Source organism: Garra rufa, chromosome 12 (genome assembly GCF_049309525.1).
Source record: "Garra rufa chromosome 12, GarRuf1.0, whole genome shotgun sequence".
Classification (NCBI taxonomy): domain Eukaryota; kingdom Metazoa; phylum Chordata; class Actinopteri; order Cypriniformes; family Cyprinidae; genus Garra; species Garra rufa.
The window spans coordinates 44961232-44989058 of NC_133372.1; the positions used below are offsets into that span (position 1 = coordinate 44961232).

The 27827-nt window shown below is 39.2% G+C and overlaps 1 protein-coding gene across 1 annotated transcript; it reads left to right on the forward strand.

Moving 5' to 3' along the window:
* Positions 1-27827, forward strand: cntnap5b (contactin associated protein family member 5b). Its single transcript, XM_073852618.1, has 13 exons — positions 1-115; positions 2794-2994; positions 9555-9711; positions 9883-10010; positions 11420-11590; positions 12219-12437; positions 14314-14553; positions 17886-18110; positions 21251-21384; positions 23618-23705; positions 23911-24114; positions 24533-24604; positions 26526-27827. Exons 1-13 carry the CDS (start codon positions 1-3, stop codon positions 26726-26728), a joined length of 2157 nt encoding a protein of 718 aa, XP_073708719.1. The 3' UTR covers positions 26729-27827.

The following is a 27827-nucleotide window of genomic DNA, read 5'->3' on the forward strand; positions in this document are numbered from 1 at the left end:
ATGAAAGGAAATGTCTTAGGTTACGCATGTAATCATGGTTTCCTGAGAAGCGAACTTGAACTGCGCCTTCTGGTGGTCGCGATAGCATTCCTCATAGAAGCTGCTAAAGGACACAGTTTGAGTTCCCTCGAAGGGGAACATCTCAGGTTACACATATAACCATGGTTCCCTGTGAAGCGAAATCAAAATGCGTCCTCTAGCGGTTGCTCTAGCGCTCCCCATATAAGCTGCTACAGGACGCAGTTCGACCATGTGGCGTCAAAGTACCGTGAGAGGAATTCAAAAGCTTAAAGAGTCCTCTGTGCTTCGAACGCTCTCACAGTGCTTTGTTAGTCTGTGCAGTGCCAATGCATCTTGAGCAAGCCTAATGTGTTTGTGTTTGGTGCTGCTGCACTAGCGTAGATAGTAAAGATGAGACATATTCTGTGACATAAGACGTGGCTCTCTAGCCTGTGTAAAGGCAAATCGGTTCTTAGAAGGCTCACCAGTTGAACCAACTTCGAACTGGCAATAGTACTGGGCGTTGCTAATAAAGTTGAAATGTATTCTGTGACATAAGACCTGGCTCTGTGGTGGCTCTTTAGCCTGTGGAAAGGCAAACCGGTTCTTAGAAGGCTCACCAGCTGAACCACTCCAAACCGGCAATAGCACTGGTTTTGAACTAGCACCCGGTTCGTTCATACTGGTGGAAAAGACCTAATAGCAACTGCTAGAGGATGCAGTTTGAGTTCACTAGAAAGGGAATGTTTCAGGTTATGCATGCAACCATGGTTCCCTGAGAAGGAAACTTGAAATGCATCCTCTAGTGGTTGCTCTAGCATTCCCCATAATGGTCACTAGAGCACACAGTTCAAGTTTCCCCGAAAGAGAACTACAGGTGACCAATAGAGAACAAAGATAACATGAATTTAGGCTACATAAACAATAAATTAACTTAACTTAAGGGTGAGTCTCAGGGTCCTGCTCAAAAACTTCCTCAAAAGTTTTTTTTTAGATTATTAACATTTTTCTGAAGTTTTTATTTTTAAGATACAGAGCTGTCGAGTTGTTAAAGGTAGTTTTCGGCCAGGGGAAATCTGTTTGAATCCACACCAATGCAAAGTCATTAATCAGAGCTTCAACTTGTCCAGTCGCTCATGAATGTTGATGTTCCCTTTCGAAGGAACTCGAACTGCATCCTCTATCTGTAGCTATCAGGAACACTGAAATGACCACTAGAGGATGCAGTTTGAGTTCCATCGAAAGAGAACATCTCAGGTTAAGCATATAACCATGGTTCCATGAGAAGGGAACGAGACACTGCGTCCTCTATCATTCCCCATAGCAGCCGCTAAGTGACACAGTTGAAGTTCACTCAGAATGGACTGTCTCAGGTTATGCTTGTAACCATGGTTCCCTGAGAAGGAAACATGCATAACCTTAGACGTTCTTTTTGGAGGGAACTCGAACTGCATCCTCTAGCCGTCACTATGGGGAACACTAGAGTAGGGCTGCACGATTAATCGCACGATGTTGTGAGGCGCGTTTAGTCAATGAAGCTGGTACTTTGATTAGTAGTAAATCTCCATCACGTGCGTTCAGCACGTGCGTTCAGCGTTTGGCAATTAATACACAGAGGCGCAAGCTTGTCGGTGATTTACGTCTCTGTGTATTAATTGCCGCTCCAGCTGAATGCACGTGATGGAGATTTACTACTAATCAAAGTACCGGCTTCATTGACTAAACGCGGCTCACAACATTGTGCGATTAATCGTGCAGCCCTACACTAGAGCAAACGCTATAGGACATAGTTCGAGTTTGCTCAAAAGGAAACTACAGCTAACCAATATAGAACCAAGGTAGCATGAATGTAGGCTACGTAAATAATAGAAAATAACTCTCAAGGGTGAATCGACCTACAGTCTCAAGGTCCTGGTCAAAAAGCTCGGAAAGTCGGAGATTATTTTTTTAGATCATTCACTTTTTTCAGAAGATACAGATCTGTGAGTTGTTGAAGGTAGTTTTCGGCCAGGGGAAATCTGTTTGAATCCACACCAATGCAAAGTCATTAATCAGAGCTTGAACTTGTCCAATTGCTGATGGATGTTGCACTGTCTGCCAGGGCTGTCTGGGTCCCAGGGTGCAGAGCGACGGGTCTGTCCGGGGGAAGCTACGCCTGGGCCCGTTTTGCTGGACTGTTATACATGCTGCTCATTCTGTGAAATATTACTCATCTCCTGCAGAATTGTGATAAAGCGTCGCTCTCTCACACACATATCCGCTGGCTCGGGATCCACTAGAATAAAGTGCCATTGACTTTGGCCAACCTCAATTAGAAATGCCGCATGAAATGTAAATTACTGTACGCTTGGCACACGCGGACTTAAGTGCCTGCTGGCTGAGTAAATACCATACACCCCCCCCCACCCCCCCGCTGAGGTGTTTGCTGGATAAATGAAAGCTGACGTCAGAGGTGTAGCCTTAAGTCTGGGTTGGAGAAGACTTGCTGTGCGGCTTTATTTTTGAAGCTAATTGAAGTCGCGCTCTTTTCTTGTTAAGATTTGTGTACGTTATTATCTGGATTACAGCTCGCTTTTGAGATTGAATGAACCGAGGAGGTATGAAGTGCTACGGATTCAGTTTAGTAAGGGATTGATTTTGACAGTGCAGAAAAGATGGGTGATGCGCTGCTGCTTACTACATGCTGTGTAGTGTTTACTAGAGTTTGCTGACTAAAAATGGTATTTTCAGATAGTGATGAAAGAAATATGGATATTTCAGATTTGTAAAACAATTTTTTTCTGTGTTTTCCAGATGATAAGGTTTGGACCGTAGTGAATCACAACAGTACGGAGACTGTAAGGGTTCAAGGGACGTCGCTTCAGAAGCCTCACGTGATGAAGTTCAACTACAGCGCGTCTCTGGAACAGCTGCGGACGCTTGTGGGCAGGTCTGAACAGTGCCAGCAGGAAGTTGTTTATCTCTGCAGGAAGTCCCGCCTCTTTAACACATGGGGTGGGTATTGAACAACATATATCCGAACAGTTCCTCTGAGTTCTATAATTTACCCAAAGTGGAATTTGTTCAGATCTATAATCTGACTTGACCCCAGTTTAATTACAATATTAATTGATGGGAAATGGCGACATTTATAAATTAACCAGTCCTTGAAATTGTTCATCAGTTTGTGGCGGGCACAGAGATATTTGCATAATGACTTCTGAAGTTGGGTCTCGTTCTTGCGCTCTGGTGGCAGTAGAGTAAAGAAACAACGATTGGCCTAATTTTTCCTGGGGGGATATTGAGTAGAAAGGCTAAACGTGTGGAATAATGGTGGCTGGATCTGATGGGAATATCTCAATTGACTGTTAACCTCTGTTAACCTCAGAGGAATACAATGTCGATTCTAGAGTTTCCTTAAGTTTTATGGTAAAAAAAAAAAAAAGAACTCCAACTCCTACGTATTGTCAACTGTATTTTAAAATGAATTAATAAATAATAAATTAAATTAAATTAAATTAGCTAGTATAAATAGTATTGGCATTTGTCAAAATAGTGTTTAACCCTTTTTTAAAAATGTATTTATTATTTATTAAATATTATTTTAAAATTTGATATAATAATGATAATAATAGTAAAATTGCCATTTTAAATTAGTATGTAAACATTTATTTAATACATTTAATAATTTAAGTTTATTTTATTTTTACATTTGATATTTAAAATACTACTACTACTACTAATAATAATAATAACAACACTTATTAAATTAAGTAAGTTAAGTAAGCACTTATTGTATATTTTTATATACAAATAAAAACTGTATTTATTATTTATTTAATATAATTTTAAATGCTATATAATTTAAATTTAAAAGTAGTAGTTATCAGTATTATTTATTAATTAATAATTAAATAAAAAACAATGTAAAAATAAATACATTTTTATTTTATTTAAATTTTATTTTTTAAATTGACAGTATTAAATTGATATTAAATACTATTCTTGTTGGCCTTTGTCAAATTAGTTGATATCCTTTTTTAAATAAAACTAAGTATTTATTTATTATTTGTTTAATATTATTTTTATTATATAATAATAATAATACTATTTAGTAGTAGTAGTATCAGTATTATTTAATAATAATTTTTATTAATTATTTTAATGTATTAAATGTAATAATTTTAATTATTGTTAAATTATTTTTTAAATTGACAGTATTAAATTTATATTATTTTTTGTTATTTATTTTTTAATTATTAAATTAATGTAAAAATAAATAAATTAACATTTTCTTTTTTCAATTACAGTATTAAATTGATATACAAGTTATTCTTATTATTTTTGGCATTTGTCAAATTAGTAAATATCCTTTTTTAATAAAAAATGGTTTATTTATTATATATTTAATACTATTTTAAGTTGTATAATAATAATAATAATAATAATAATAATAATAATAATTTAAAAAAAGTAGTAGTATCAGTATTATTTTAATAATTATTAATATTAATTAATTGTAATGTATTTGTTACACCAGGCCAGCAGAGGGAGCTCTTACCCACACTGACTGTTGCTGCTCCCTCTGCTGCCTCTATGGTAGCTTCCTGTTTGTCAGCCATAAAAGCCAGCTCAACACACTTACACACTGCGAAGTATTGATTTGCTATTGTGGACTTTACTGAGCGTTTTCCCTGTTTTCTAGATTTAGTCATAGTCAGTTTTCATCTTAGTCTTAGTCATAGTTTTCCTGGTTTCATCTTTTGCTTTTCTCACGTTTGGACTGCTCTTTGGATTTTGACCCTCTGCCTGTGTTCTATTGGATTACTCTCTGGATTGTCTCTACTATTGTTGTTCGCTGGTGATTGACCCTGTCTGTATCGACCTCGTCTAATAAAGCTTTGCATTTGGATCCACCTCTCACCGCCTCCTCTGTAACAGAATACTTCGCCTACCCGGATCCAGCAGCTTTCTACACCAGCAGTTCACCATGAACCCAGCCACTCAGATTATGCGTTTTAAACAAGGTGAGCGGTCTCTTGAGGAGTATGTCATAGACTTTGTCAAATTAGCTAACCAGACTTCCATGGATGACCTATGCCTGATGATATTTTTCCATGGAGGACTTTCTGAACCATTCAGCTCCTCAATGCCACTTTACAAACCTCATTGGACTTTAGGACATTATATAGACATTGCACTGCAATTGAGTGGCTCTCCCTTTACTGTGGGTGTTGTTGAGGAGCCACAGCACAAGAGGTCTGCTAGCCCTGAGCCACAGCACAAGAGGTCTGCTAACCCTGAGCCACAGCACAAGATGTCTGCTAACCCTGAGCCACAGCACAAGATGTCTGTTAACCCTGAGCCACAGTACAAGATGTCTGTTAACCCTGAGCCACAGCACAAGATGTCTGCTAACCCTGAGCCACAGCACAAGATGTCTGCTAACCCTGAGCCACAGCACAAGATGTCTGTTAACCCTGAGCCACAGCACAAGATGTCTGCTAGCCCTGAGCCACAGCACAAGATGTCTGCTAGCCCTGAGCCACAGCACAAGATGTCTGCTAGCCCTGAGCCACAGCACAAGATGTCTGCTAGCCCTGAGCCACAGCACAAGATGTCTGCTAGCCCTGAGCCACAGCACAAGATGTCTGCTAACCCTGAGCCACAGCACAAGATGTCTGCTAACCCTGAGCCACAGCACAAGATGTCTGCTAACCCTGAGCCACAGCACAAGATGTCTGCTAACCCTGAGCCTCAGCACAAGATGTCTGCTAACCCTGAGCCTCAGCACAAGATGTCTGCTAGCCCCGAGCCTCAGCACAAGATGTCTGCTAGCCCCGAGCCTCAGCACAAGATGTCTGCTAGCCCAGAACCACAGCACAAGATGTCTGCTAGCCCAGAACCACAGCACAAGATGTCTGCTAGTCCTGAGCCACAGCACAAGATGTCTGCTAGCCCCGAGCCTCAGCACAAGATGTCTGCTAGCCCAGAACCACAGCACAAGATGTCTGCTAGCCCAGAACCACAGCACAAGATGTCTGCTAGTCCTGAGCCACAGCACAAGATGTCTGCTAGCCCCGAGCCTCAGCACAAGATGTCTGCTAGCCCCGAGCCTCAGCACAAGATGTCTGCTAGCCCCGAGCCTCAGCACAAGATGTCTGCTAGCCCAGAACAACAGCACAAGATGTCTGCTAGCCCAGAGCCACAGCACCAGATGTCTGCCAGCCCAGAGCCCCTTCACAAGATGGCTGCCATCCCAAGACCCGTTCACAACATGGCCGCCATCCCAGAGCCCGTTCACAAGATGGCCACCCTTCCTGAGCCTCTTCACAAGATGGCTGTTATCCCAGAACCTGTTCACAAGATGGCCACCCTTCCTGAGTCAGTTCACAAGATGGCCGCCATTCCTGAGTCAGTTCACAAGATGGCTGCCCTTCCTGAGCCTGTTCGCAAGATGGCTGCCCTTTCTGAGCCAGTTCATAAGATGGCCGCCTTTCCTGAGTCTGCACCCAAAATGGCCGCCCTTCCAGATCCTGTTCACAAGATGGCCGCTCTTCCAGACCCTGCTCGCAAGATGGCCGCCTTTCCTGAGCCTGCTCACAAGATGGCTACCGCCACGCCCAAGTCTTCTCACAAGATGGCTGTCTCTCCAGAACCACTGCCCAAGATGGCCGCCACGCCAGAGCCTGCTGCAAAGATGGTCGCCACGTCCAAGCCTGCACCCAAGATGTCCGCCACGACCAAGCTTGCACACAAAATGGCCGCCACGCCTGAACCTGCACGCAAGATGGCCACCATACCTGAGTCTGTCGTCAACATGGTGGCTACAGCATCAGACTCTCACCCTTCCATGGCCTATCAGAGACTAATATCCAGTTTGGAGGACCCACCACTGCTTTCAGTACAAACAGTCGGTCTCTTACAGCCAGCGCCTGCTAACTCCACGTCAGCCAAGCCAGCTTCCTTCAAAGCCACGTCAGCCAGGCCAGTATCCGCTAAAGCCACGTCAATCAAGCCAGCATTTGCTAACACCACACCAGCCAAACCAGTGATTGCTAATGCTACGACAGCCAAGCCAGCTACTGCCAATGTCACGTCTGCCAAGCCAGAGGCCGCTCATGTCATGTCAATAAGACCACAGCCAGCTAGCGTCATGTCTGCTTCTCTTGAATCCACCCCAGCTGTTGTTTCTGCCAAGTCAAGCCACGTCACAGCTGCTGTTCCTGCTGAGTCAAACCAAGCAGCTCTTCTTGAGTCAGGTCAAGTCACAGCTGATCCTCCAAGGCCAAGTCACGTCTCCCCCGAGAGTTCAGAGCCAACGCTCCCAAGCCTCACGCCCACTGACCCGGTGGGCATTCCTCTGCCAACTGTGTTACCTGTTATGGCAATCGCCATTTTGAGTGTGTGGGCTGCACACTGCACCCCAGTGGCCTCTTCTGCCCTTGAGTCTGTCCACAAGTTTGCTCTGGAGGCCTCATCTGCACGCATGTCCGCTGCGCCTATACCTCTTTCGGAGGTGGCGTGCATAGCGGAACCTCACGCTCTGCCCGCTCCGCCAAGGCATCACGCTCTGCCCGCACCGCCTATGCTCCCTGCTCTGCCAGCACCACCAGGGTTCCCTGCTCTGCCTGCTCCGCCAAGGTTCCTTGCTCTGCCTGTTCCGCCAAGACTCCTTGCTCTGCCTGCTCCGCCAAGATTCCCTGCTCTGTCTGCTCCGCCAGGATTCCCTGCTCTGCCTGTACCGCCTAGGCTCCCTGTCATCTCTGTCTCGGCTTTTGGGGCCGTTCCAGAAGTCTCTGTCTGCCCAGTAACAGCCACGAAAGCCGTTCCTGAAGTTCTTGTCTGCCTAGTCACGGCTATGGAGGCCACGTTCTCCCATGAACTCTCTACTTCTCTCCTTGTTCTGTCTGCCGCCTCTGTCCCTACTCTCCCCAGGTCCCAGTCCATGATACGGCCTCCTGTTCCGCCCTGGAGGGCTTCTGCGCCTCCTGTTCCGCCCTGGAGGGCTTCTGCGCCTCCTGTTCCGCCCTGGAGGGCTCCGGAGGGCCTCTGCGCCTCCTGTTCCGCCCTGGAGGGCTCCGGAGGGCCACTCCGCCTCCTGCTCCACCCTGGTGGGTTCCTGCACCTCCTGCTCCACCCTGGAGGGCTTCTGCGCCTCCTGCTCCACCCCGGAGGGCTGCTCCGCCTCCTGCTCCGCCCTGGAGGGCTTCTAAGCCTCTTGCTCCGCCTCCAGCTCCACCCTGGAGGGCTTCTACGCCTCCTGCTCTGCCCCGGAGGGTCGCTAAGCCTCCTGCTCCGCCCCGGAGGGCTGCTCCGCCCTGGAGGGCTCCTAAGCCTCTTGCTCCACCTCGGAGGACTGCTCTGCCTCCAGCTCTGCTCTGGAGGGCCTTTGCCCAACCTGTTCTGCCTCAGTCTCCTGGCCCCCCCACCGCTCCCCTGGACTGTTTCTTCCTGTTGTTGTTTTTCTTGGGGGGGGGGGCTGTGTTACACCAGGACAGCAGAGGGAGCTCTTACCCACACTGACTGTTGCTGCTCCCTCTGCTGCCTCTATGGTAGCTTCCTGTTTGTCAGCCATAAAAGCCAGCTCAACACACTTACACACTGCGAAGTATTGATTTGCTATTGTGGACTTTACTGAGCGTTTTCCCTGTTTCATTTCCATGTTTTCTAGATTTAGTCATAGTCAGTTTTCATCTTAGTCTTAGTCATAGTTTTCCTGGTTTCATCTTTTGCTTTTCTCACGTTTGGACTGCTCTTTGGATTTTGACCCTCTGCCTGTGTTCTATTGGATTACTCTCTGGATTGTCTCTACTATTGTTGTTCGCTGGTGATTGACCCTGTCTGTATCGACCTCGTCTAATAAAGCTTTGCATTTGGATCCACCTCTCACCGCCTCCTCTGTAACAGTATTAACTTAATCTACAAATTATTATTGGCATTTTTTAAATTAGTATATTATTTATTTAATATTATTTTTTGCATTTTATATAATTTAAAATGGTAATAATTATTATTATTAGTAATTGTATCAGTATTTTATTATTAATTAATCTTAAATTAAATCTTTAATAAATATCAAATTAATGTAAAGAGAAATTTAATTATTAATAATTTTAAATTGAATTGATTTGAAATCATTATTTCTATTATTATTGGCATTTGTGAAATTAGTGTATAACCTTTTCTAATAATAAATAAAATGAAAAGATTATTTTTAAATTGTTGGTATTAAATTGATATAAAATATATTATTTATTATGTTATTTATTAATTATCAGTTAGTGTTTAGAAAGTCAAAACCAAGTAATACAGTTGTATCTGTCAAATAAAGAAATTACTTATTTGTTTATTTATTGAGTGTTTAACCTTATATAACGTGAAACGTGTAAGTGCGAGTAATTAATCAAATGTTTTCGGGCAAACTATGTTTACCAGCCATAACACAAAAATAGTCATTGACTATTAATAATATTAACCTTCTATATTGTCACATCCCTAAGGCGTTTTTGTCTTACATGTCACAGTCACTGGTGAAATAAAGAAACGTGTTATCTGAAATGTGTTTGCTCCAGATGGAACGCCCTTGTCCTGGTGGCTGGACCGGGCAGGAGAGAGAAGGACGTACTGGGGTGGATTTCTCCCCGGGGTGCAGCAGTGCGCCTGCAGTCTGGATGAGAACTGCATCGATATGAACCACTTCTGCAACTGTGATGCTGACCGCAGCTCATGGTACGAGCATTCACTGTTTGCCTGTTTCTACACTAGTGCGCTTTCATATTAGATTCTGTGCTGTTTTGTTTGTAATCTGTTGAATATCGTCTCAGCCCATGTTTACAGTATCAATAGCTGTAGATAGTGAGAGAGGCCGTGTAAACACGGCTATTGTTTGCTTGCGAACAGGGAGAATGACACAGGAGTGCTGTCCTACAAAGAGCACTTACCAGTGACCGAGATCTTGGTAGGAGACACAAACCGAAGCGGGTCAGAAGCCATTTACAGAGTGGGATCTCTGCACTGCTATGGGGACAGTACGTAAGCATACATCTCTTTTTACCATGCTTTAGAAATGAACAGAACATCTATCTTTTACTTTTTAATCACATTTAGAGAAAATAAACCAATGAAGTATCTGCTGTATTATTAGAAAGCACAGTATTGAGGAAAGTTACTTTTAAAAGTAATGGATTACAATATTGTGTTACTCCCTAAAAAAGTAACTAATTACGTTACTTAGTTACTTTTTATAAAAAGTATTGCATTACATTACTTTTGCGTTACTTCTATCTATCTATCTATCTATCTATCTATCTATCTATCTATCTATCTGTCTGTCTGTCATCTATCTGTCTGTCTGTCTATCTATCTATCTATCTATCTATCTATCTATTTGTCTGTCTGTCTGTCATCTATCTGTCTGTCATCTATCTATCTGTCTGTCTGTCTGTCTGTCTGTCTGTCATCTATCTATCTATCTATCTATCTATCTATCTATCTATCTATCTATCTATCTATCTATCTATCTATCTATCTATCTAATGCTTTTTAGTCACATTTTAAGAAAGTAATCCAAGTAGTATCTTGGTTTATTTGCTGAAGTATCTGCTGTTTTATTAGAATGCACAGTAAAGTTACTTTTAAAAGTAATGGATTACAATATCGAGTTACTCCAAGGTAACTAATTGCGTTACTTAGTTACTATTTATGGAAAGTAATGCGTTACTTTTTCTCATCTAAGCAGAAGGAAAGAAGTGGTCAGTCAGTAAATCCATAAGACAGTATATATACATTTAGTTTTTATTGAAATATTTTTCTCAGCATTGTTTTAAAAACGTCTAAACCTGTAGCCATCTTTTTTTCTACAAAAAAAGGTAACATTTTCATAACTGACTCCTACTCACTTGATAAAAAGTGAGTAAATCAGTTTATTACAATTATCATGTTTAATATTTTGTGACTTTTAGCGTTTAACGTCTAACACATTCAGTTCTTTAAGTGAATTTGTTACATTTACATTTATCATCATCTGACAGATGCTTTTATCCAAAAAATGACTTGCATTGCAAGCTATAATTTATTTCACACTTATCCTGGGAATCAAAATCATGATATTCTAGTCCTTAGCGCTTTACTCTGCTGTCGTTGCTGTCCTTTTAATAAATTAATCAATCACACTTAATATTCTTTTTAACTGTGCATTTTTGTAGTTAGTGCATTAACAAATTAATCCCATGTGTTAATGTGTTAATTAGGTACATCTAGAACTTGCAGTCAGATCTTGTCTTCACTTACACTTAAGTCTATCACACCTTAGCTATAAAAGAGTGATACGGTTTAGTAACATTTCTGACAAAACGCCTTCAATTCCAGGTCATAATTAAGTTAACATTAAAATAAGAATATTTGAATAAAAACTACAATCGTTCTCCTCTAACCTCAGGGTTCCTGTGGAACGCCGCTTCCTTCTACCAGGAGTCGTCCTACCTGCACTTCCCAACGCTTCAAGCCGAGCTCAGCGTCGACATCTCGCTGTATTTCAAAACCACGGCTCCCTCCGGGGTCTTCCTGGAAAATCTTGGCGCAAAAGACTTCATTAGAGTGGAGCTCAGCGGTGAGTGTCTTAAATTGAGAGTGAAAAACTTTTCAAATGCAGATGGGTTAAGAATTGTATTATTTTTATTTTATTATGTTTTATTTGTTTCAGGTTTTGTAAGCTTCAACCAATCTGTCTAATGGTTTATCAACCCAAATGTGGAAATAAAATGATAAAAGCCACTCATATTCATCCCATGTCATTAGTATTTGCAGCAAAGAGGAGAGGACACAGCCAGTCTGAGTGGAAAGAGCAGTTTTAGTGAACTGTGCCGCTGAAACCATCAGCTGTGTAATTACTGTACACAGTTCACTGAGGCTGTTCATCTTCATCATACTGCCTGCCTTCATCTCTTTTGTATATTTCCCCCCAAGTATAAGGACTAGTTTTTTTCCTGGCAACCAAGAGTGCCAGAATACATTGCCTCCATGTAAACGAGGTAGTTGCATTAATGTAAATGCGAAAATTAAGAGGTTGGTTTCATTTTCCAGAGTGATGTTCCAAGTCACAATAGACCTTGCCTTCTTTTATTCCTTATAAAACTTAAAAAAATGTATATATTATATTAAATACAATTAGCCTTAAATTTAGTATCTAATAAACGATATACACAAATGATTTGTGTCTTTTCTTCTGATTCCCGCAGCACCCTCTGTCGTGACCTTCACGTTTGATGTGGGTAACGGCCCGGTGGTTCTGACAGTAAAGTCTCACATGCCGCTAAATGACAAGCAGTGGCATTATGTCAGAGCGGAGAGAAATGTTAAGGAGGCGTCGCTGCAGGTGGACCAGCTGCCCTTACGTTTCCTAGAGGCCCCGTCTGAAGGCCACACCCACCTTCAGCTCAACAGCCAGCTGTTCATTGGTAGGCACCGCCTTGAGTGACAGCTCTGTGCCAGCGGGGGCGTAAGAGAATAATATCCCTGTACCTCCACACAGATGTTGCTAATAGTGTTTACATGCTGATTACTTCAATATTAAATTCACTTTCATGATTAATTTTAGGTTTTCGACTAGTGCTAACAGTCTTGTTTGTGTTTAATTTCGGCATACTACCACTAGCAACGCTTTCTGATTTGTTTTTAACTAAATTGTACTAGCGCAAACAAAGCTTTTGTTGTAATTGCACTCAGGGCCGGAACAGAGCCAGTGTTGCAGCCATTAAAATGGTTCAGTTTTGGTTTTTAATGGCAAAGTTGCTAGATTTTGTTTTTGCTAGAAGTTAATTTAGAAATTTATTTGGAACATTTTATGTTTGTTAAATTCAAGCTTTTTTTTTTTTTTTTTTTTTAAGTAATGACCAAGCGGCCAGCGGCAATGAGTTGAGCATGTTTGATCAATTTAGCCTTCTCAAATCAACAAGACTTGCTTAAAATCTATAGACATAAAACACTTGATGCATTGCACACTTAATTTAAACATTTAACCTAGATAAATGTGCGCTGCTAGATGCAAGTCCAATTGTTTGTGCGGAGAGTGAAAGCTAAAGCACGCTTTGCAGGACATGGAAATGCCAGCGCCATCACTTACATTTTTTAATCTTAATAACAGTGGAAACCTAAAATACACCATCATTTTTTCTCATAAAGGTAAGAGTAAAACATCATTCGGAACTGCAAAATGTCTACTTTTATTTGCACTCACAATTTCAACAACACTGAGCTTTTGTAAAATAAAGAAAACCAACATGCGCTTTCTGCCGTCTCCGTGTTTGCGCTTCACAAAAATGATCCGAAACTCGGGCGAATTTGCCTCACAGACATGATAAATATATCTATAGAATGCTTTGATTCATTACTGTAAAACTGGCTGATTTATGAGAATATTAAAACAATGTTGGCAAAGTTATGCTTGTTGGCTTTTCTGAGGTAGGCTAAATGTTATGTTACTACTATTATGACTAATTCACGAGATTTTTTTAAAACTCTAATTGATCGATTTCATTTTTATATAAAAAAAATTAACATGCATTTAAATATTTTTTCATGTTTAATTAGTGCTGCAAATATTAAAGTGGAAAAGATCATTGATTCAGATGACGCTTAATCTGAGGCGAATATAGTTATCTCACTACAAATTAAAGAGCTTCAAATCACATTTATTGTTTGTATTTTATCATAAAATTGACAGTTTATAGGCTGAGACTTGCGTGCTACAAATAATGGATGGACTTGAAAATATTAAAAATTATTTCCAAGCATTTATACCATAGTTATGTTATCAATCTGCGTTGTATTATGAGCAAATGGTGACATTCAAAAATGGGGAAACAGCACTTTTCAAGTTTTTCCCCAAAGTTTGCATTCCTGTAACTCAAGAAGTATTAAAGAGATCTTAATGCCCTTTTCAATGTTTTGATAGAGGGAAACAAGATACAATTCTGATTTCAACATTATTTCTTCTTCAGACATTGTTCTTTAAATAAAGTATCCATCCGCTGTATACAAAGTGACCAGCATTTGGTTTTCGACCAATAAAAATGACCAACATTAAACAATCTGGATATGGAGCCTCACTGAGATCCCCATATCTTTGGGACTGAATGATGTAGGGCCTTGAAAATTAAGATTCCAAAAGAAACGTTTACTAAAAACTAGAATCTAAAATCATATTGCAATATCTTTAATACTTCTTGAGTTACTTTGGAAAATGTATATTTATGACACTCGATTTTGCACCTAATTTTGTTGTACTAATGCTAACAATGTTTGCTGCAAATGACTGCATTTTTGTCTTTGCAGGAGGCACAGCATCAAGGCAGAGAGGATTTCTAGGGTGCATCAGGTCATTAAATATCAATGGCATGACGCTTGACCTTGAGGAGCGGGCTAAAATGACCCCTGGGGTCAGTTCGGGGTGCCCGGGTCACTGCAGCAGCCAAAACAGCTTGTGTCACAACAGGGGGAAATGTATCGAGAAGAGCAGTGGCTATGTTTGTGACTGCACACACTCGGCCTATGGAGGACCCAACTGCAAAAAAGGTATGTTATTATTGGCGATAAATATTTAGTGCTAAATTTGATGATCACCACCGCAATGTCATAAAATACCAGTGGGAAGGATTGTTTTGCGGTTAGTTTTGTTGTGTAAGTGCTAACAAAGCTTTCTGTTTTTGCACTTAATTGTTATATTTATGCTAATACAGTGTTAACAAAGCTAACTTATGCTTAATTTTGTTGCACTAACTAAATGCACTAAGAAAGACTTCTTTTTTTTTTGCCTCTAATATAATGCAAAAAAATTATGCTATGCTAACAAAGCTTTCTGTATTTTTGTGCTTAATTTGGTTGTATTAGTGTGAACAAAGCTTTGTTTTTGTGCTTGTTGAACTTATGTTAACTATTATCTGATTTATTTTTTGTACTAATGCTAACACAGTGCTAAAGAGAAGTTAACTTATGCTTAATTTTGTTATAAATGTGTTAACAAAGCCTCCTTTCTTTTTTGGGCTTAGTTTTGTTGTATAAGTGCTAACAAAGCTTTCAGTTTTTTGCGTTTAATTGTTATTTTTACGCTAACAAAGCTTTCTGTATTTTTGCGCTTGATTTGGTTGTATTAGCGTCAACAAAGCTTTGTTTTTGTGCTTGTTGAACTTGCGTTAACTATTTTCTGATTTCTTTTTTGTGCTAGTGCTAACAAAGCTAACTTATGCTAAATTTTGTTATAAATGCACTAACAAAGCCTCCTTTCTTTTTTGCGCTTAGTTTTGTTGTATAAGTGCTAACAAAGCTTTCAGGTTTTTTTGCACTCCATAGTTTAATTTACGCTAACAAAGCTTCCTGTATTTTTTCATTAACATTTTTCTGATTAAATTTTTTGTACTAGTGCTAACAAAGCTACCAAACTATTTTATACTTAATTGTGTTGTATTAGTGCTAACAAAGCTTTGGTTTTTGCATTTAATTATGTTTTTGCTAACAATACTTAATTTGGTTGTATTAGCGTCAACAAAGCTTTTTTTGTTTGTTTGTTTTTGTGCTTGTTGAGATTTCGTTAACTATTTTCTGATTTTTTTGTACTAGCGATAACAAAGCTAACTCTTTTAAACTTAATTTTGTTGTATCAGTGCTAACAAAGCTTCTTATATTTTTGTGCTTAATTTGATTGTATTTTTTGTTTTTTGCTTGTTAAACTTGTTAACTATTTTCTGATTTCTTTTTTGTACTAGTGCTAACAAAGCTAACTAACTATTTTATACTTTTGTTGTATAAGTGCTAAGAAAGCTTTCTGTTATTTGAGCTTAATTGTTATATTTATGGTAACAAAGCTTCCTGTATTTTTGCGCTTAATTTGGTCAACAAAATTTCCTGATTTCTTTTTTTTACTAATGCTAACACAGTGCTAACAAAGTTAACTCACTCTTATGCTTAATTTTGTTATAAATGCACTAACAAAGCCTCCTTTCTTTTTGCGCTTGGTTTTGTTGTGTAAGTGCTAACAAAGCTTTCTGTTTTTTTTGCGTCTAATTGTTATATTTATGCTAACAAAGCTTCCTGTATTTTGTGCGCTTAATTTGGTTGTATTAACGCAAACAAAGCTTTGTCTTTTTTGTAGTTGAAGTTGCTTTAACACAATTTTCTGATTTATTTTTTTTGTACTAGTGCTAACAATGCTAACTCTTTCATACTTAATTTTGTTGTATTAGTGCTAACAAAGCTTTGGTTTTTGCGCTTAATTGTTATATTTTGCTAACAATGCTTCCTGTATTTTTGCCCTTAATTTGGTTGTATGAGCATGAATAAAGCTTTGTTTTTTTTTTTTGTTTTTTTTGTGCTTGTTGAACTTGCGTTAACTATTTTCTGTTTTATTTTTGTACTAGTGCTAACAAAGCTAAATCTTTTATACTTAATTTTGTTGTATTAGTGCTAACAAAGCTTCCTGTATTTTTGCCCTTAATTTGGTTGTATTAGCGTGAACAATGTTTTTTTTGTGTGTGTGTGTGTGTTTGTTTGTGTTAACTATTTTCTGATTTTTTTTTTGTACTAGTGCTAACGAAGCTAATTAACTCTTTTATACTTAATTTTGTTGTATAAGTGCTAACAAAGCTTTCTGTTTTTTTGACGCTTAATTGTTATATTTATGCTAACAAAGCTTCCTGTATTTTTGTGTTTAATTTGGTTGTGTAAACAAGGCCTTGTTTTTTTTTGCTTGTTGAACTTGCGTTAACAATTTTCTCATTTCTTTTTTGTACTAGTGCTAACAAAGCTAACAAACTCGTATGCGTATTTTGTTGTATTAACAGTCACAAAGCCTCCTTTCTTAATTTGGTTGTATTAGCGCAAACAAATCTTTGTCTTTTCGTGTGCTTGTTGAAATTAATTTTGTTGTATTAGTGCTAACAAATCTATCTGTCCATTATACGCTTGTTTTTCAACTGCCAGTTGCAATATCTTAAAAGCAAGTTGCTCAGTGGTTAACGTCAGACTAAAAATATAGACAATAAATTGTCTAATTAGATCTTAAATAGTCAAAACATTCATAACTAAAATAAGGTGATAAATGGCCAAATGTTGACCAACATTTCTGTCTGTTTCTATTCGTGACAGAAGGTTTTAGATTTTCCCGCAGTTCAAGGGAACAATTCCTCATCAAAAACAGTTTGTTTCAACTTTGTTATCCTCCTAACTCCTCCATGGCATATCAAAGAGCGTTCCAGAAGGGGGACATTTAAGAGCTCTCTAACCTTGATTTCTGAAGACTGCATTGTGCTCGCAGATTGCACCTGATCAAAGCTGAGCGGGATAAAACATGAGATATTCAGTGCAGTTCTGCTATTCTCTGTCTGTCTCGCTGTCTCTGCATGGCTTGAGTCCATGACCATGAACCGCAGTTGTTGGAATGAATTTTGCTCAAAGGGTTGCAACCTGACCAATCCCAGCGGACCCTCCCTGCCCATCACGCTCAATGCTAAACCTCTCTGCTGTCAATACAGCCTTTATCACATTTGATCTTCTGATATGCCAGACAGCCAAGCCATTCAACACTCTATGAATGAGACTGCGTTCTTGGCTTTGCTTTCTTTATTGGACTCTAGAGGGATGGTGTTTCTATTCTGATAATATTATGAGTAAATGAACACCATGTGATGCCCAGGGGTCGCTTTCAGTCCAAGCATAATTTTGCATTTATTTAAACTTTAAATGATTCATTTCCTCTGCATTTCCACTCTGTCCATTCTGTGGCGTGTCCTTGGTGTTCGACAGTGCATTAATATGCTGATAGGGAAGCAAAAACACGGCCTATCGCCATCTATGATCTGCCCACAAGCGTTTGCACCAACATTTTTACGCTTTTGTGTTTTCTTCCTTTCTAGAAGTTTCCGTGTCCTTTGAAAGCGGATCCTCGGTGACCTACACCTTCCAGGAACCGTTTTCTGTGATGCGCAACCACAGTCGTCAGTCCTCAGCTATCTTCGCCCAAAGCAGCAATTCACGAGAGAGCATTGCCTTCAGTTTCCTCACAACTCAAACGCCTGCCATGCTTCTGACAGTCAACACCTATCATCAACAGTACATGGCCATTATTCTGACTCACAACGGTACTAACATAATATTACTGTTTTATATACACTTTGAAAAATAAAGGTGCTTCATGATGCCATAGAAGAACCATTTTTGTCTAAATAGTTCCATAAAGAACCTTAAACATCTGAAGAACCTTTCTGTTTCACAAAAGGCTCTTAGTGGCGAAAGAAGGTTCTTCAAAATTTAAAAAGGTAAGAAAAAGATGGTTCTTTAGAGAACCTGACTGAATGTTTCTTTGTGGAACCAAAAATGGTTCCTCTATGGCATCACTTGAAGAACCTTTTAAGGCACCTTAATTTTTATGAGTGTAGGAGGATCTCACAAAACATATTTAAAACATGTCTCAGTCATATTGTACTGTATATCATCCAAAAAAAAAAAAAAAAAATGTGAAAAGGTCCTAAAATAGGCTTTTTTTAAATACAGTCAAGCCCGAAATTATTCATACCCCTGGCAAATTCTGACTTAAAGTTACTTTTATTTAAGCAGCAGTTGTTAATCAACTCAACAGGTGAAAAACAGAAGCTCTCTGCTGTTGGTTTGTGGACAGTCATGGCTAAGACAAAGGAGCTAACTGAGGACCTGCGGCTGCACATTGTGGCTGCTCACAAGTCAGGAAAGGGCTATGAGACCATATCTAAATGTTTTGAAGTTCCATCGGCTACAGTCCAAAGTATTATTAAAAAATACAATACGTTTTGCACTGTGAAAAATCTCAGAGGACATGGTCGGAAGCCAAAAGTGACACCTGTGCTAGCCAGGAGGATGTGAGAGAGGTAAAAAAGAATCCAAGGGTCACCACTAAGGCCATCCTGATGTATCTGGGCTCTGCTGGCGGCAACATCTCAAGGCAGACAGTCCAACGTACACTGCACACTACTGGGTTCCATGGACGCAGACCAAGGAGGACACCACTTCTCCAGATAAGGCACACAAAAGCCCGCTTGACCTTTGCAAATGCTCATCTGGACAAAGAAGGAGACTTCTGGTCTTCTGTTTTATGATCAGAAGAAACAAAAATTTAATTGTTTGGCCACAATGATGTAGCCTTCATTTGGCGTAAAAAAGGAGAAGCCTTCAATCCTAAGAACACCATCCCCACTGTCAAATATGGTGGTGGGAACCTAGTGTTTTGAGGGGTTTTTTTTAGCCGGTGGACCAGGGAACCTAATTACAATAAACAGCACCATGAAAAAGGAGCAATACATCAAAATTCTCAACAACAACATCAGGCAGTCTGCAGAGAAACTTGGCCTTGGGCACCAGTGGACATTTCAGCATGACAACAACCCAAAACACACAGCAAAAGTGGTGAAGAAAGGGTTAGCAGTCAAAAACATTAATGTTTTTCAGTGGCCCAACCAGAGTCCTGACTTAAATCCAATTGAAAATCTGTGGAGGGAGCTAAAGATCAGGATGATGGCAAGGAGACTCTTGTTACGTGTTTGATGTTTAAAAGGGATGATAGCGTAACATTTAAGTGAGACAGTTGTTGTTGCGTTGCGAGGCAGATCAAAAGATGACAGAAACAGAGTACGTTTAAAGTATTTACTAATTAAGTTGTATTGTAATTGTACAATTTAAGTGCAAGCAGAAAAACATTAACATAAATAGCAAAAGAAAAGATGAGTGTCACCCAAATCAAAGAAATAAACAGAACAAAACAGCCTTAGGTCTAACCTCTAAACTGCTTAAAAGGAAAATAAGAAAAGAAAACGGAAATCTTCAGCGTATGCGACGCTCTAACTAAACTCAATTAAACTAAAAAGCAGAAATACAAAAGTGGCATGACACACACAAAACTAACTAACAACGTACAAACTAAACTCACAAGAACAAAACAAACAGGACTATGGCAGTTGACTAATTGTTCTAATTGTCACAAAGGCAGTTATGGTTAACAAACTCAATGCTCAGAAATCTCAAGAAGGTGCATTCTTAACTTTAAACTTAGCATGAGGTACTAAAACTCCATACGGGCAAAACAACCTCTCTCTACATTCGATACAAGTCAATAGCCAAAACAAATCTAATCAATAGATCAAATTACACTGCACAAAGCATTACTTCGAAAATCAGGATACTTTAAGCATTTGAAGATACTGGTGTAGCACACGAGACTGAAAGCTGACCGCGTTGGAGCACAAGGTACGCTGGCGAGGCGCACCAACACAGACTGAGCTCGAGGCCTCAAATGCAGCGGGCAAATCAGCGGGTTGGCGGAACGTGATGACGTCATAACGATGACTGACAGTCCGGTCAGCCAATAAACAGAGACCTGGAAATGAGTAAGAAAATAACACAAAAATGGGGAAGTAATGAGAAAAACAAAATATACACAAATGAGGAAACTAAACATACACAAAACACACGTGGAACGTAACACTCTCCAACCTGAAAGAGTTGGAGCTCATAGCTAAAAATGAATGGGCAAAAATAGCAGTGGAGACATGCAAAAAGCTGGTCAGCAATTATTGGAAGAGTTTGATTGCTTTAATTGCCAAAAAATGGCTTTTCTATTCCTTATTGAGAAGGGTATGAATAATTTTGGACATGGCACTTTTTGTTCAAATGTAAATAAAAGATGACAAATATTTTTTTTGCACAATGATGTCTCTTGTACATCGTCTTATTATCTTTTGGGAGAAGCCTGTGCCATTTCTGGTCCAAAAAAAAAAAAAACTTGCTGGTTGAATAAAAGTAACTTTAAGTCAGAATTTGCCAGGGGTATGAATAATTTCGGGCTTGACTGTAGGTATTGGCCAAATTTAGTTAAGCAAAGTCTAGAAGTATATAATATCGAAGAATTATAACAACAGCAATGCTAAATGTAGCAGGAAATTGTTATATTTTATGTCCTTTGACGCTTTTGTCCTGCTACAGCATGTGCCAAATCACAGTGTTGTATTGGCCAATCAGAGCTGTTTTTTGATTACCTTCAAACTGTCAGTAGATGATTACTACAATGATGGTGATGGTGATGATTGGAGGAGCATCCTTTGCTGTGTTTCTCATATTTGAAAACAGCGGTCAAGCTAGCAATTACCCTCATCAGTGGGGAAGGAAATGAGCCATCCAATGTGTTGTGCTGACTTGATTCTGTCTCACTTATGTCTCAAATTGCCTGCCTTTCTCTCCCATTGGCGTCCCGCAGGGAGTTTGCAGATTTGGTATCGGCTGAACAGAGAGAGAGAGCCTGACATCTTTACGCCAACGTCTCTTAATTTGGCCAATGGAGAGCTCCACAGAGTCCAGATCCATAGAGAGGGCAGGGACATGTACGTCCAGGTGAGTTGTACTTATGTTTCAAAGCGAACAAATTTTCATTTGATTTGAATGTGATTTTGAGAAGTTCTGTGGCAACTACTAACACAAATTATTTTGTTTTGTTTTTTATTGATGATACATAAGCAGAACAAATTTCTTTCTTAATTGTTCATTGAACATTGAACCAAGACAGTGTACATTAAGAATGGTTTTATGAACAATTTGAAAGATGGATATTGCAGTCAAGAAACAATTTACATAAAAATAGTTGAAAAAATTACACTGAAATTCAATTAAAGATGTGTGTCACATTCATGCAACAATTTATGTACGAACTGTTTTACAAACAAATTAGAAATATAAGATGTGAGGCACATTCTTGCAACAATTTATGTACAAATAGTTTTATTAGCTAATTTAACACTAAAATTGCATTTTTCAAGTTTAAATTATACGAATTTGTTCGTACAAATTTACGAACAAATTTGAGAAATTTAGGATGTGAGTCTCATTAAAGCAACATTTAATATACAAATAGTTTTATGAACAAATTACACTGAAATTCATATTCACGCAACAATTTATTGTTTTGCGAACAAAGTAGAAATGTAAGATTTGAGTCACGTGCACGCAAAAAAATTACAAACAAATTACACTGAAATTCAGTCGAAGAAGTGGATCATGTTCACACAACAATTTATGTACGAATTGTTTTACAAACAAATTCGAAATTTAAGATGTGAGTCACATTCACACAACAATTTACGTATAAATAGTTTGAAGATGTGGGCCGCATTTTCCCAATAATTTATGTACAAATTGTTTTACAAACAAATTTGAAAGAAATTTAAGATATGAGTCGCATTCATGTTACAATTTATGTACGAATAGTTTTATGAACAAATTACACTGAAATTCAATCGAAGATGTGGGTTGCATTCACACAACAATTTATGTAGGAATTGTTTTACAAACAAATTAGAAATTTAAGATGTGAGTCACATTCACACAACAATTTACGTATAAATAGTTTGAAGATGTGGGTCGCATTTCCGCAATAATTTATTTACAAATTGTTTTACAAACAAATTTGAAAGAAATTTAAGATGTGAGTCACATTCATGTAACAATTTATGTACGAATAGTTTTATGAACAAATTACACTGAAATTCAATCGAAGATGTGGGTTGCATTCACACAACAATGTATGTAGGAATTGTTATGCGAACAAAGTAGAAATGTAAAATTTGAGTTGCATTTACTCAACAATTTTCGTCCTGATTTCGTACTGATTACTGAGTCGCATTAACGAAATAGTTTACATACAAATATTATGAACAAATTATACTAAAATTCAGTTGAAGATGTGGGTTGCATTCATGCAACAGTTTACGTACGAATAGTTTTACGAACAAGTTGGGCAGAAATTTTGTTAAAGATGTGGATTACAGTCAAGCAACAATTTATGCACGAATAGTTTTACAAACAAATTACACAGAAATTCTGTTGAAGGTTTTGTCGCATTTATGTAACAATTTACGTACTAACAGTTTTATGAACAATTTACATATAAATTCAATTAAAGATGTGAATCACAGTCAAGGAAAAATGTATGTATAACAATTTTACGAAGAAATGACAATTTCAGTTAAAAGTGTGGGCTGGATTTATGTAACAATTTACATACGAATAGTTTTGTGAACACATTACACAGAATTTCAGTTAAAGGTGTGGGTTGCATTTATGTAACAATTTGTCACACTCTGCAATATGTCACACTTTACATAAGAATATTTTTTAGTCTTTAAACAATTGACATACACATGATTTTATGAAAGAATTACACTAAATACACCAAATGTATGCTTTCATTTTCATAAGAACAGTGTTACAAACAATTTAGAAAGAAGTTGAATTCCACTTATGTTTCTTGATTTAGTCTCAATGCTGCTGAGGAAAGTTATAGCATCATTAATCGCATTCCTCCCAATTGATTTAGATCAGATTTGTTTTCCGTCTGAGTTAAATAAAATACCCTGATGTGCATGGCTGATGATACATTGAAGTTTGGTACCCCAGTAGCACAGACTTTATGAGCAGTGCTTAAACTCAAGGATGTCATCAGTATTCTTCACACAGTGTTTCAGATTAACACATGGCGGCTTTTGTCTCACACCAATAAAATATTTGTAGAATCTTGCGAATGTCACGCCACATCTCTCTTTCTTTCTCTCTGTATCCTTCTCCTTTTTAGATTGATAAAGATACCAATCTGAAATACAGCCTGTCCACGGACAAAGAGTTGATCACGATAAGGTCTTTGACATTGGGGAAAGTCACAGGTAGGCGGTTTAATTAAACTCTGAGATTAAAGCTGTGGGTGTGCGAGGTTGTGCTTTACTGACTAATTCACCACACCAAGCCACCTTGAGATGGTTTGATGAGCGAAAAACCACTGTTTAGCACTATTTTATACTAGACTGGTCTAACACTAGTTGTTGGGACAAATAAGAACTTCCTGAGGTATGGTCTTCTTGCCTCTCTCAGGTCGAGCTGGTGTAGATGAGGAGGTTCTCCAAGCTGGATCCAGAGGTTTTATTGGTTGTCTGTCTTCGGTTCAGTTTAACCATTTGGCTCCTCTCAAGGCGGCCATATTGAATCGAGGCAGCTCGTTGGTCAGCGTTCTTGGTAACCTGGTAGAATCAAATTGTGGAGAGTTGGCGGATAAGTCTTCATCCAGATCTTTGTCAGGTTAGTAAATGTAACATAGTATCTGGCAAAATGAATGGGATCAGTTTACCAACAACAAACTGTACAAAATGAACCCTACTGTGGGTAAAAGCATCTTTATTTGTAATAATCACAGGGATCAAATGAAGATCCACGACAATGCTCCTCCTGAGTCCAGTATCTCTTAAACTTATTAAATTGTGCCTGTTTAAGCTCTCTTAGGAAGTTATATTACTCAGCAAACACTTTTGAAGAAAGTAAACCCTACATTTTATCCAAAGTAAACTTATATAAGGTTTTAAATAGCACTTTTATAGTACTTTTGTTGCTTGCCATGCTTGCCGTGTTTAAACACTGTCAAGTTGGTTTAAGGTCAACATTAAATATGAAGGTACATTTTAATAGTTTTTCCATATCTCTTATTCGGGTTAATTTACAGATCATGCAGACACAGGAAGTAGAGGGAAGAAACTTACAAACAGTGGCCAAAGTGACTCCGCTGTAATTGGAGGTAGGTTCCGCTTTCCTTCTACATTTTATAATGCAAACGTGCTATAAACACTTTTTTTCCCCTCATAAATCACTTTCAAACCAATCTGCATTCTGTTGGCCAGTGTGGCAAATCCTTGCGTCTAATTTAATCCCGTTGCGAAATCTGCATTGGGAACATTTTTGGCTTTTACATGCAGTTTCCAATCATATAAATCAGGTGTTTCCAGGTTCTGTAGTGCCACTATCCTGCAGAGTTTAGCTCCAGAGTCTAGCAAAATTTCACTGGTAAAAAAAGGTTGATTGTGTCCATTGTTCCATAGTGTACAGAATAAAACATAGCTCATCAAAATCTCATCAGCTTTCTGTTGGTCAATGTGACAAGTCCTTGTGACCAATTTTACCCTGTTGCAAAAAAGTTGCATTGGAAAATTTTTTGGCATTTACACAAAATTTCCTGGAGGGCCACTATCCTGTAGAGTTTAGTTAAGTCTAGCAAAATTTCACTGGTAAGAAAAAGCCCATTGTGTCCATTGTTCCATAATGTAACGATTTATAGCTCATAAATCACTTTGAAATAAATCAGCTTTTTGTTGGTCAATGCAATAAATTCTTGTGACCAAATTTGAACCCGTTGCGAAATCTGCATTGGAAAAATGTTGGGCCTTTATGCCAAATTTCCAATCTTATAGATCAGGAGTGTCCAGACTCAGTCCTGGAGGGCCACTGTCCTGCAGAGTTTTGTTCCAGAATCCAGCAAAATTTCACTGGTAACAAAGGTCCACTGTGTCCATCGTTTTAAAATGTACCGATTTATGAAGCATAGCTCATACATCACTTTCAAACCAATCAGCGTTCTTTAGGTCAATGCGACAAATCCTTGTGACCTATTTGAACCTGTTGTAAAATCTGTGTTGGGAAAATGTGGGGGTTTTACGTGCAATTTCCAACCATATAGATCAGGGATGTCCAGATTCAGTCCTGGGGGGCCACTATCCTGCAAAGTTTAGCTCCAGAGTCATGAATCATTTTCAAACCAATCAGCTTTCTTTTGGTCAATGCGACAAATTATTGTGACCAATTTGAACCTGTTGCGAAATATGCGTTGGGAAAATGTTGGGCTTTTATGCCAAATTTCCAATCATACAGATCAGGAGGGCCACTGTCCTGCAGAGTTTAGCTCCAGAATCTAGCAAAATTTCAATGGTAAAAAAGTCCACTGTGTCCACCGTTTTATAATGTACCGATAAATGCAGCATAGCTCATAAATCACCTTTAAACCAATCAGTGTTCTTTTGGTCAATGGAACAAATCCTTGTGACCAATTTGAACCTGTTGTAAAATCTGTGTTGGGAGAATTTAGGGGTTTTACATGGAATTTCCAACCATATAGATCTGAGGTGTCCAGATTCTGTCCTGGAGGGCCACTATCCTGCAGAGTTGAGCTCTAGATTCTAGCAAAATTTCACTGGTAAAAAAGTTCCATTGTTCCATAACGTACCGATTTATGAAGCATAGTGCATTAATCACTTTCAAACCAATCAGCTTTCTGTTGGCCAATGTGAGAAATCCTTGCGAGCAATTTGAACTCATCACAAAATCTGCGTTGGGAACATTTTTAGCTTTTACATGAAGTTTCCAATCACATAGATTAGGGTTCTCCAGGTCCTAGAGGGCCACTGTCCTGCAGAGTTTAGCTCCAACCCCAATTAAACACACCTGAACCAGCTAATCAAAGTTTTGCCAGGAATACTAGACTAAAATTTCAGGCAAGTTGGAGCTGAACTCTGCAGGACACCGGTCTTCCAGGACCTAGTTTGGACACCCCTTATTCCTACTGAAATTACTACATTTTGTTGGCGAAAATTCACAGAACACTGAACTCTTAATTGTCTGTTGTTGCATCGGCACAAGCGCCACTTACATAATTTTGTCTCTTGTAGGTTTGGTAGCAGCGGTAGTGCTCATTACCCTCTGCGCCGTGGCCGTGATGACCCGTTTCCTGTACCGGCATCGACACGAGCGTACTCGGCAGATGGCCTCCGTCAAGGAGAAAGATCACCAACCCAGGCCAGAACTCAGATACCGGGCCGAGTTGGACCTACACAGTGCCATGAGAGACAGCAGGAAAGAGTACTTCATCTGACCTGATGCGTACGAACCTCGTGACCCCCACTGAGTCGCTGCGACCCTACGTTTGGCGCCAACTCAGTGGACAGGGATTGGGGACAGGAAGTCAGCTGAGCCTTGTGGACACAGCCAGTGCCCTTCACCCTCCCAACCACTGTCCTTTAGCATCCAGGATTCAGGGAATGGAAAGTACACAACACAGATACGTTGAATTATAGCGGGACGCAACGCAGCGTGGCGGATTTTAACAGACCGGGTTCATATCGGTGGTTCTTTGCTGCGGTTTTAGACAAAATGTTCCCAAGAGTTAGAAGATCAGGTGGCTTCAAAGCTCAGAAGCCGTACCCAAACATGGCCTTCAGCCCTTCGCAGAGGATAGAGAATCAAACGTTTGAAGCGACTCTTTTGCTTTCAGGGCTAATTATTTAACCAGACAACAAAGAGATTACAGAATCGTTTGTGTGCGCACACATCCGAATCACTCTGGCAGACAAACAAACACTCGACGGTCTCCAGTCTGTGAACTGTGACCAATCAAACGGCTCTGGTGCAGTACTAATCCAGCACGAATGGTCTTGTTCAGCCACAGGCGAGCACGATGTAGTGATGCAAATAAAGTGGGTGATGTTACCAGTGGGGCTCTTTCACTTCCTCCTTCCTTTGCTCTGTTTCTCCTTCATACATTCAGTCCGTTTCCTTTCCTGAGGACTACTTGAAACGGTATTCACAATGCATTTAGATTAGAATTCGTGACGAATTGCAGAGTGAAAGAACAGGTTGATTGTATCCATGACTGGGTCGTGAAATGCAGGCATTTTGTTTCAGAATGGAGGCGGGTGGTTGGATGTGATGGCTTTGATGATGTGATCTCAAAAGGAGGTGGACTAAGTCATTTTATTTTGATAAAAGTTTCCGAAACCACTAGCAATTTAATTATTTTTAATTGATTTTATTCAGTGAGATTTGATTGGATCATTAAAAGTAGGAGTGATATATTGGTCGATATTATTTTTCCTGCCAACATGGCCTTGGTTACATCAGCAGAAAAGTTGTGGAATACGTTTTATGAAATCACTGATTCGTGCACAATAAAACCTGGAACATTTATTAAGAAA

Bases quoted from the DNA above. Each gene is read 5' to 3' on its own strand.
- cntnap5b (XM_073852618.1), top strand. From the start codon at position 1: ATGAAAGGAAATGTCTTAGGTTACGCATGTAATCATGGTTTCCTGAGA. The intron at 2,995-9,554 runs GTGGGTATTGAA...TGTTTGCTCCAG, and splicing joins CCGCCTCTTTAACACATGGG to ATGGAACGCCCTTGTCCTGG. The intron at 10,011-11,419 runs GTACGTAAGCAT...CTCTAACCTCAG, and splicing joins TCTGCACTGCTATGGGGACA to GGTTCCTGTGGAACGCCGCT.